We start from the raw sequence: 11,288 nt of genomic DNA, 5'->3' as shown, positions 1-11,288 counted from the left end.
TGCTTGCTTCTTTACGTAAGAGGTGTATCAAAATGTTATACACTGTAACATTATAGACAAATTCTTATTATATTATGCACTCAGAAATTTGTTATATCATCGACTGGGGTCTCCACATTATAGCTATGGGTTTAATTGCAACTAGCGGTGGAGCGCTATTATTAATATACCAAACGATTTTCAAACATTGCAAAACAACTATTCAATATTATACACTTTACACCGAACATTGAATAAACATCAGGATCTACTGTATTGAAAAGTATAGATTGGTTAAATTAATAAAACATTTCTATTTAAAGATTTCAACAAAATACCCCTCATTATTAGGGGTCCGAGCAGCGAAGCAGCTTGGCCCCTATTGTTTCTGTAACGTTTTTTTTTTTCTCAAATTCTGTAAAAATCATACTGCAGCCTATACCGTAAGTCAAAAACTCTTTGTACCAACATTTGTGGTACTGAACCCAAAGGTGGCGCTACTGTAAAAAATCATGAATTAGTCTTATTTCTCCTCACCAGATTGACCTGGACTTACAATTCTTTCCGAATATTAATCTCTAGAATCAGACGCATTTATAAAATGTAATGTAAACTTTTCCCACAATTTCATATTAAAGCTAAACATGATAAAAAGATTCACAGGCTATGAAAATAATCAAAAATTCACCAAAATCGCCACATAAAATCTTTAGACCAAGCATCACAAAAATCATCGAACAGAATTTGTTTTTCTTAGTTCCATTTGAGAAATATTGGCCCATAAAGTTGGAGCAGTTAGCCCATTTTTCTTATATGACCATTTTGTTATTGTATAAAAAAACATATGAATATTATTAGGTGGATACCAATACCCTCCACTACTAATAAACCCAAATTGTGGTACTGCACACAAAGGTGGCGTTATTTAAAGAAATTATGAACTAGCCTTATTTCTCCTTACGAGACCCTGGTCTTCTGCTCTAAAAATGTTTACTTTTAATAGAATTTCATGGAAAAGCCAAACGTCCACAGTCTCAACCCATTTTGCCTATATGACCATTCTCTTATTGTATAACTACCATACGGCTATCATTGGGTGGATACCATTAACAGTATCAAATAGCAAGTTTTCAGATCTGTACTCTTTAAGAAAGCCCTTAATTCTCTTGTGAAATGTGTGCTTGGAGTTTTCTTGATGTTGTGTGCTTATCAATCGACATTTTCACCATGTGAATGAGACTTCATGCCGTTCAGAAATGTCAGTGTCTCAATGGGATAATGCTTTCTACTGGTGAACCTTAGGTTGAGAGTTCAAATCTTGATTAGAGCATTATGAACAAGCTGAACATGACATTCTGTCATTGCCACTCATTTAAGAAACACAACATTGAACAGCACCTGAAATTCATCAGGCAATCAACATTCCGACTCATTCGTTTCCAAGAATCTGACTGCCAAGACACAGTATGCTGTTTTTCCTTCATAGTAACTCTGCCATATTTATATTTTTTCTGTTAGTGTTCTTGACTACAAAGGTTTAATTTCCCCAGAATTTAAAAGATTTTTCAGGTATATGCTTTTAAGAAAGCCCTTAATTCACTTGAGAAATGTGTGCTTGGAGGTTCCTGGATGGTGTATGCTTATTAATAGACATTTTGACCATGTGAATGAGGCTGCAGTTCAGGTTTATCAGTGGCTCAATGGGATAATGCCTTATACAGTTGATCCTTAGGTTGAGAATCCGAACCCCGATTATTGCATGCTGAACATGACATTCGGCCATTGCTTTGCAGCTCACCTGAATGCAGTGGCACAGTATTGCATTAAGTGGAACATCTTCATCAACATCTTTCCTTCATAATTATTTGTCATATTTTTATATCTTCCATTAGTGTGTTCTTGACTTTTAATTTTGCTCGGACCCTGTTAATCAGCACTTGCGGTTATATTTGTTATTATTTTTGTTTCTAACATGTTCTGTTGATTTTGTGTGAAGGGTGAATGGCTGTCATCTGTCAGAGAGATGCTGTGAGGTTATTTCCTCAGTTCTCAGCTCCAACTCCTCTAGTCTGAGAGAGCTGGACCTGAGCTTCAATGATCTGCAGGATTCAGGAGTGAAGCTGCTTTCTGCTGGACTGGGGAGTCCACACTGTACACTGGAAACTCTCAGGTCATTTTTACTTAAAGGTCAAACACTTACATAACAAGTTCCACATTAGAGGGCAGTTATATAACTGAGCGTATAACCTAGTACCTGTGATGACCACCTCCATGACTTTGGTAGCATTGGAAATGTTACACCTTGTTGTTTAGGTGGATATTCTAATTGATCCATATGCCTGCAACATTTCATTTAGAAATATAAACGTGAACGCAAAATATAGTAATAGTGCCCCACCACCGTCTCCTGTATACGGGACGGTGATAGTTTAGAGCAGGGTGAAATACAGGGGGGTTTGAGAGGATTAGGGATGTTTTGTAACACATTCTTAGTTTGTTAATGACAGTATGAGGTGTGCGTTGTAACATTTATATTCTGCCTATCACGTAATCAGACAGTAAGCTGGACTTTAAAGTTATTTATTAAGATTTAATATCTGCCTCTTTTTAAATCTATTTTTAAGTATGCTTAAGTATATCTAACTATGTGAAATCTAACTCTTAATATTTAAAGATCCAGTTTATTAACATTAATTATATTTTGTTCATGTGTGTAAAATTCCTTTGGTTTCACTTCTCCTGAAACATTAATCACAGTTCCTCACATGTGTGTTTATTGTGTGTAAAGGCTGAAAGGCTGTCATCTGTCAGAGAGATGCTGTGAAGCTCTGGCCTCAGTTCTCAGCTCCAACTCCTCTAGTCTGAGAGAGCTGGACCTGAGTACCAATGATCTGCAGGATTCAGGAGTGAAGCTGCTCTCTGCTGGACTGGGGAGTCCACACTGTACACTGGAAACTCTCAGGTCAGTTTTACTCTGGTCAAACAGTTACACCACAAGTTCAACATCAGAGGACATTGAACAGATTTATCTCCAGAAAAGTAATTGTGTGTTTGCGTGTGTGTGTCTGTGTGTGTGTGTTTGTGTGTGTGTGTGTGTGTGTGTGTGTGTGTGTGTGTGTGTGTGTGTGTGTGTGTGTGTGTGTGTGTGTGTGTGTGTGTGTGAGTAGCTTGTCTGGCTGCCTGGTCACACAGGAAGGCTGTGCTTCTCTGGCCTCAGCTCTGAGCTCCAACCCCTCCCATCTGAGAGAGCTGGACCTGAGCTACAATCACCCAGGAGACTCAGGAGCTGCGCTGCTCTCTGCTGGACTGGAGGATCCACGCTGGAGACTGGACACTCTCAGGTATGGAGAGGACAGCTCACCATCAGGGACAAAGTCTCCTGCAAGGATTCAAGCCGCTGCTAGATGAAGTGGCCTGAAAATGCAGCTGTAACTCATGTTGTGTAGAAAGTGGTTGATGAGACAGCAGATGATGGTGAATGTTTCAACATGCTGCTCTCACTTTGTTTCCCCCCTAGTGTGGAGCACGGTGGAGTGTGTAGGCTGAAACCAGCTCTAAAGAAGTGTAAGTGTCTGTTTGATTAATCATAACACACACTGACTATTGAGTTGGAAAGTCCATCCCACAGCAGGAGGGGAAGTCCGGTCTTTCAGATCCTCTTGAACGGAAACGGTCTTACGAAAGCTGAAATATATGCACTATAAGTTTGATCTAACTTTGACTTATTATTCTTATTCAAAGTGTTATATGAAATATTGCACTCAAAATACCCCCCCCCCCTCAGATGTGTATACGTATGTGTGGCTATGTTTACATTTACATTTACATTTAGGGCATTTAGCAGACGCTTATCCAAAGCGACTTACAATAAGTGCATTTGTTACAATAAGTACATTTGTCATAAGAAGTGAAACAATATATCGCTGTCGGTACAGTAAAGATGTTCATAGAACCAAGTGCAAGTATTACAATCGCTAGGCTAACCTATTCCCAGTGTAAAGCAATGATAGCAGCTACTGTAGATGCTACACAATTAAGTACCTTGAATAAGTGCAATGTACAAGTGCCAGGACGTACAACATTCAATGGTGGCTGTGCATTGGTTTCTATGTAGAGTCGAGGTGAACTCTGAACAGGTGAGTTTTGAGTCTTTTGCGGAGAGCTGGTGAGCGACTCTGCGGTCCTGACATCAGTAGGGAGCTCGTTCCACCACTGAGGTCCCAAAACAGAGAAAAGTTGTGACTTCGCTGATCGAACTTTGCTTGCTCTTAGCGATGGCGGTACCAGACGTCCAGCTGAGGTAGTTGAGCGGAGGGATCGAGCTGGGGTGTGTGGCTTTACTAATGCTTGGAGGTAGGCAGGGGCAGTTCCATCGACTGCCTTGTATGCCAGTACCATCATCTTGTATCTGATGCGAGCTATTGCAGGGAGCCAGTGGATGTCTCGGTTTCCCTGTGTTTATGTATGTCTAGTATGTTTGTGTAGGTGTGTGTACGTATGTGTACATGTGTCTATGTATAGTATGTATTAACCAGTTCTGTGCTACCAACAGTTAATTTCTAGCCTGTATGTGAGCTCAGCTGGTTCAGTCTGTTGTTTACACACAGGTGGATTACTATGGATGTGTATTGGAACCTTTCAAAGTCTAATATATTGAAAAGTATGTAGACTATAGCTTAAATATTCCAGAGGGGCAATTAGCTCATCGTGCTGAACATTCTGATGTGTGTATGTGTTACACGGCTCTTCTCAATGCGGTGGAACGCTCTATTCACTTGCATGGGCCCTTCAGAACTTCCAGTGGAGAATTATATTTGATAATTCACTGTTGCTAAGTATAATTGGGCGTCTTACGTATCATTCCGCAAGTAGCCCGGTAACTTGTCAACCCCAGCGTACTCGGTTGCTAAGCGACGTCAACGTCTTTGGCAGACTATTTCTCTGCTGATCAACACTACGAATGCTGGTTACAAAGAAATTGTAAAAAGACACACCATGTGAAGTTATTTTTTCGTTTTGGCAAATAGCTGTGTTCGCTCAGGGCGAAGCAAGACACCTCCGCTGCGCGTCAGTGTCCTGTTCGCCCTGTCGGGGCTTATTTTCCCGATAATGACCAGCGTTCTATACATTATCCCTTACACATCCCACTGCTTCGGGTTTGCCTTTTTATGCACGTTGAGAGGAGGAGCGGGCGAATCCGCTGTCAGTGCGTGTGCATGTTTGATACGCGGGTTGATCCAATAAGTGGCAGTGTACCCGTGCACCATTTGCATGTATGCGCGCTTGTCTCTGTCTGCGTGTGTGAACGAGAATGACAGGAAGAAAGAGTGCTATGCGGAGACGAATGAACGGAACGATATTCATGTTTAAAAATCGCTTAAAAAAAAAAGAAAAGCAGAATCAATTTGTGGCGTTCGGTGTTGATTCTGTGGCGCTGAACCACACATTGGTCTATGTGTGGGAAACACTGTCCGGTTGTGTCTGTGCAAACGTGTACTTTTAAAGGGGTAGTTCGGAATTTTGGACATAGGGCCTGATTCCCAAGTTAGCCTTGGTGTTCTTTATCATTGGAGACAGTTTAACACATTTAATTCAGTCCTTCTAGTTGCAGAGTTTGCTCGTGCTAGGCTAGCGCACGGCAACGGGCAATGCTAGCCTGCTAATAAAACAGTGTTACCCACTCCACAGTACACCCGAGGTAAATCAATTATAATGCCAGACGGTCGATGTACCTGTCTGTGTTGATAGAATAATGTTAGAAATAAAACCAACCTTGATTTGCATTGTGAGGGACATAACTAACATTATTCTATCAACACAGACATTTACATCCGAAGTCTGGCGTTATAATTTTATTATAATTGATTTATTATCATTCGCTCGCGAATGATAATGCTATCAAGCTACACCCTCCAGACTTCGGTTTACACGGCACGGCAATAATACACCAACTTAACATTTAGTGATACGATGACAGTCAGGTGAATATAATAATATATTTGTAATATATAATATCTGAATGGGATAATAAATGATATTCCATAAGGACTTACCAGTTTGTCTCACACACAGAAGGACGGACTGCCGTTCTCTGCCAACTTGCCGCCCACAAAGTCCTAAATTCCCGCCACAAAAGACCCATGAGCCCCCCTGTTCCCCCCCCCTCCCCGTACTCCATCAGCATTGAAACGGTGTTGATTCATTGTAGGGCATTTCAACATTGAAAAATCATCATCTAAACAACATTGATTCAACAACAGTTTTTCAAACGTTGAAATGGTAACTATAATTGAACATTGAATCAACATAGATTTTTCAACCTCAACCAAAAATAACCAATCTGACCAAAATCCAACATTGAATTAATGTATTTTGCTATCTGGGTATGCACTATTTCCAAAGCTATTGCACACTGGTACACTATAGTAGCTCTGATATTATTTAGTCTTTCTATGTAATGTTTGTAGAGTCGATGAATGTGAAACAGTACTACATTAGTAGCACAATACTAGTGATGATGATGATGATGATGATGATGGTTCAGCAGCTCACCATGTCTTGTTCTCCATCAGATGCCTGTGAACTCACACTAGACCCAAACACAGCCCACAGACAACTCTCTCTGTCTGAGGACAACAGAAAGGTGACGGGGGTTGGACATCCAGATCGCCCAGAGGGATATCACTCCCGTCCCCAGGTGTTGTGTAGAGAGGCTCTGACTGGCCGATGTTACTGGGAGGTTGAGTGGGAAGGACGTGTTGCTATAGGAGTGGCCCACAGAGAAATCACATGGAGAGGAGGGGGTGACAGCCGGCTTGGAAGGAACAACAGGTCCTGGAGTCTTCATTGTAATGATGGTCGTTGTTACACTGCCTGGCACAACGGTAGTAGAACAATACGTCTCCTCTCTGTTGGCTCTAACAGAGTAGGAGTGTATCTGGACCGGCCTGCTGGCACTCTGACATTCTACAGAGTCTCTCCAGATGGAGGAGGGTCCTCAGACACACTGACACACATCCACACCTTCCAGTCCATCTTCACCCAGGAGGAACTCCTCCCTGGGTTTGAGTTCCCTTCGTTCTCTGGATCTTTTGGTGACTCAGTGTCTCTCTGTAGCTTAAAGTCTCTCTCTCTATCATCTCTCGGTCTGAGGACACATGTGAATACCGAATACACACAGTACCACATGCATATATGAATACAAACGCACGCGCACACAAACACACACACACACATATAAACACATTTGGTGCACACACACACACACACACACACACACACTGACATTCATGGATAAACATTCAAATATACACACACAAACACATGCAAATGCATGCACACACATGAATGCCTACATAAACACACGGGCGCGCGCACACATGCATGCATGCATAAACGCATGCGCGCACGCACACATACTGCAAACATACTGCACACATGCATAAACACACAAATACACGCACGCGCACACACACACACACACACAGATATTGACACACACACATGCATATACAAACATGCTTATGCATATATAAACACACTCACACAGACTACACACACATGTATATACAGTATAACACACAGACACATACACACACATTGTGTTTTTGTGATTTCAATTCATGTACTCAACTGTAATCAAGTTGAGTACATTTTCTTGGGCTTCTGAAAGATACTTTTAAGATCCTCCATAAGTTTAACGAAGCAGGTTTTACAAAGACTATATTTCTAATGTCAAATGTATTTTGATTATTGATTGATGGTAAATCTAAACATGTTTATACTACAATATTGTGTATATTTTCAGACATTTCATGCTTAAAAGCTCTGATAACAGTTTGTATTTTGATAAGCCTATCACAGAACCTGGTTTTAAAGCAGATTTAATATTAAACTCATAATGCAAGCGGTATTGGAAAAGCTTTTGGTCATGTTGTGAATGACTTTAAAGTATTGATTCCTTGTGTTCTGTTGGGAACAACACAGCAGAACATGTTCAGTTATTAAAGTTTTGTTTTTGATTAATAATGTCTGCTGCTTCTGTTGTTTGAGTCCTAGTGTTTATTGTGTACATGTAAGGAACTTTTACCAACATTACCATTAATAATCAGGATACCAGCAAGTGCATTTCCATAATCAGACTCATACGCCCGATGAGAGACGGAATATGGAGAGAATTCTAGAAGCGACCCGACAGGAAACAGACCCCAGCTATTGGCGTCTCTCCAGAGATGAGCCCTGCAGGCTGGTTGATACACCACCTCCCCCGTCTAACAGGACCCTGAGCTTCCATGTTGAAACACACAGAGGTCTGTGTTTGAGGGGCACCAAGACTCCCAGGTGGGGTCCCAAGACTCCCGGGTGGGGCCCCAAGACTCCTGGGGCAACAAGACTCCTGGGGCAACAAGATTCCTTGGGCCCCAAGACTCCTCGGGCCCCAAGACTCCTGGGGCACCAAGCAGCTGATGCTTTTCTATTTTAAATAATGCTTTCCTTTGTCTTTTTCTTTTTTATGATTAAAATACAATACATGTAAGTTCAATAATACAGTTCCTCCATTTGGGCTAACAGTGACCAGAACACATCACTCACCTTATGGGTGAGTGATGAGACCTAATGGGTCTCAGTGACTCCCCCACCCTGAGTCAGGACAGAGTCCTGCCTCCAGTGTTTTGCTGGGAGTTGGTTTGAGGATTACTGTGATATTACTAATGTTGCATTGCTTTTTGTAACGTCAGATATCGTTGTTTGGTTTTCTCTAATTGCAATGAAGATGGCATAAGACGGGTTGTTAAGAAAGTCAATGACGCCATCTACTGGTTGAAGGACGAAGGCTTCTGAATCGTTAGAGGGGGTTTGGTCAAGTTTGATCAAATAAATTAAGCTTAATGTGTTCATATTTTCCTTTTCTTTGTTGATTATAGCAGATTTAAGTCTACTTAAGTAAACTTATGAAGTTTTTTCAGATTAAGACAAATAATTGAGCCTACCTGTAGATATTAGTAGTGAAGTTTTACTCTATAATTTTGCAGCGTATTCATTCATTACTTTGGTAAGCCGTGATATTAGCGGGATAATGGACTTGGAGCCAGAGAGTGATGGAGACCACGGCCCTTCAGGGGGTAGACCTGGCATCCCCCTGTGGTTCATCAGAACTGATGCTCTCAGTGCTCCCAGTCATTACAAAGGCTCCATCACTGTACTACACGTGGAGAGGAGCAGGGGAAAGCAAACAGCTATAAAAAACATGAAGTAAAGTACAGATATTCATCCATAATACCAGGTACAGTAAAAGAGTAATTCAAGGACCAGTACACCCCGTGGATCTGTTTGGTTTGTTTGTGGGGGGGTGGGCGGGCACCCGGGCGGGCAGTTCAGACGCTGTGGTGAAGACTTTCTGACACAGGCGTCAGAGCGGCCATGTTGAGTCAAAACACAATCTGTTGGTAGACAAGTGGTTCCTCTTTACGAGAACCAGGGACAGGCAGTGTGTGTGTGAGTGTGTGTGTGTGTGTGCGCGTGTGTATGTGTGCATATGTGTCTGTGTGTTTGCGTGTGTGTTGATTGATGTCTGTGTGTGTGCATGTCTGTGTGTGTGTGTGTGTGTGTGTGTGTGTGTGTGTGTGTGTGTGTGTGTGTGTGTTTGTGTGGATGGATGTCTGTGCGTGTGCGCGTGTGCATGGTGTATGTGTGTGTCGTTGGTGTGTGTTTGTTTGTGTGTGTTTGTGTGTGTGGATGGATAACAGGAACCAGGGTGGGTTCTGGGAGGCAGGACCCCTGCTGTGGCAGAGGTGTTTGATGCTCCTTCCCTAGAGATCCTTCAACCCAGCGATGCTCTTACCCAGGGAATAGTGCTTCACGGGGACACGCCCTGAGGTGCTCCTCACGTGCCTATTGGCTGGGGGGCGTCAGTGGGTGGCACTACCCCACTGAGAGCCCCCCCACGGACAATCAGGGCAAGCCAACAGCAACCTGCAGCCACAATGCTCCGCCTCCAGGAGGTGATTGAAATGATTGAGTGCAGGAGGCAAAAGCAAGACATTAGTGCAAAACAAACAAAAACAGCACAAGACCCAGCACTACCACGTAACAGATATCTATACATTATATCATCTTATTTTATTTAGATATAGCGCTCCAGGCCCCCCCTGCCGGAGCTACCGAAGTGTACTGTTCTAGATTTGAATATTTTATAGAACGGATGATATTATGAATCATAAACGACTGCGTCTGTGTTTCTGAAGTCTCTGGTACTTCCACAGCACGTAGGGACTGACCATGGTTGAGAATGAATTGGCGTCACAAGAGGAAGCCTCTCTCAAACTCAGGCGACCACGCGAACAAGTGTCCAAATATATTTTTGGTCCGAACGCAGCAAAACAGAATCGCTGGAAATTCCAGAGTGAAATGACAGCGCAGTATTTTGAGCGCCAGAAGCTACTGCCTCTTCTGTCAGCCAATCAGGAACTCAGGAATCAAACTCACCTCTATTTTATAATGACCCGCAATCATCACTAGTTGATCACGGGTGAAAGTAGCTATGGCTTCTATTGTTGGATAAGCCACAAACTCCTCTAAATTAAACATCGCGACGCAGCAAGTTAAACAGCCAAAGAAGCAGGAAAGAAAAAAAAACGTGATTTCAAGCACAACTAGGCGAAAAAGTGAAAACGACAGAGCTTGGCACACACTAACAAATTAAGCACCGATAACTGTGCAGCCAACGCGCACATAACAGAAAGGAAAAAACATCCTCTATTGAAAAAAACCATCGGTGGAGAACAAAATCCCGGACGAGCCCCCATTTTATGTTACGGTGTCCAACAAACATAAAATCAGCAGCCTTTGGACAACCCAACATAAGGACAGACGACAGGGTTTTTGGGGAAAACAATGCTTTATGGTTGACAATGATCGTAAGGTTTCGCACAAGTGAAACCAGTAACAGCAACCAAAAAAAACCCCTGTCGGCAGAAAAGGCCTATTATAATAGTGTGTGTAAGACCAAGTGTCATGGTCCGCTCCTGATTTTCCCGTTCACCTGCCTGCCACGCTGATCTCACCTAATTAGCTCAACCACCTTCACCTGTGGCCCCTCTATATCAATCCTCTCTCTCCACTCAGTCTCTGCCAGATCGTCTCTCGTTATTCACAGAGCTTTCCCGCAACTCCAGAACTGTTTCTCCAACGCTGATCCTGCCTGTTCCCGAACCCTCGCCTGCCTGACCACCCGCCTGTTGTCGAGTCCCTGCCGGCCTGTCTGCGCCCCTGTTTCCTGCTCCTCGCCGGCCTGTCTGCCCTCCTGATCC

At 42.7% G+C, this 11,288-nt stretch overlaps 1 protein-coding gene across 13 annotated transcripts in view; it reads left to right on the top strand.

The window, feature by feature from the left end:
- The window catches only part of LOC307079185 (NLR family CARD domain-containing protein 3-like), a 56,403-nt gene that overhangs the window by 6,292 nt on the left and 38,823 nt on the right, over positions 1 to 11,288 (top strand). For 12 of the 13 annotated variants that reach the window (XR_013812029.1, XR_013812030.1, XR_013812031.1 and 9 more), the window contains 2 exons: positions 1,976 to 2,149; positions 2,768 to 2,941. Coding sequence is in view for 6 of the 13 variants with exons in the window: in XM_079741322.1 (XP_079597448.1) it covers positions 1,976 to 2,149; positions 2,768 to 2,941 (348 nt within the window). In the remaining 7 variants the exon portion in view is untranslated. Of the gene's footprint in view, positions 1 to 1,975; positions 2,150 to 2,767; positions 2,942 to 3,146; positions 3,321 to 3,496; positions 3,544 to 6,551; positions 7,999 to 11,288 lie in introns of those variants that run through there. The other variant, XM_079741323.1, reaches the window with a different exon arrangement.

This window comes from Pollachius pollachius, assembly GCF_949987615.1.
Source record: "Pollachius pollachius genome assembly, chromosome: 8".
Taxonomy (NCBI): Eukaryota; Metazoa; Chordata; class Actinopteri; order Gadiformes; family Gadidae; genus Pollachius; species Pollachius pollachius.
Note: the sequence above shows the minus strand (reverse complement) of the source record. Positions and strands in the feature narration are given on the sequence as shown.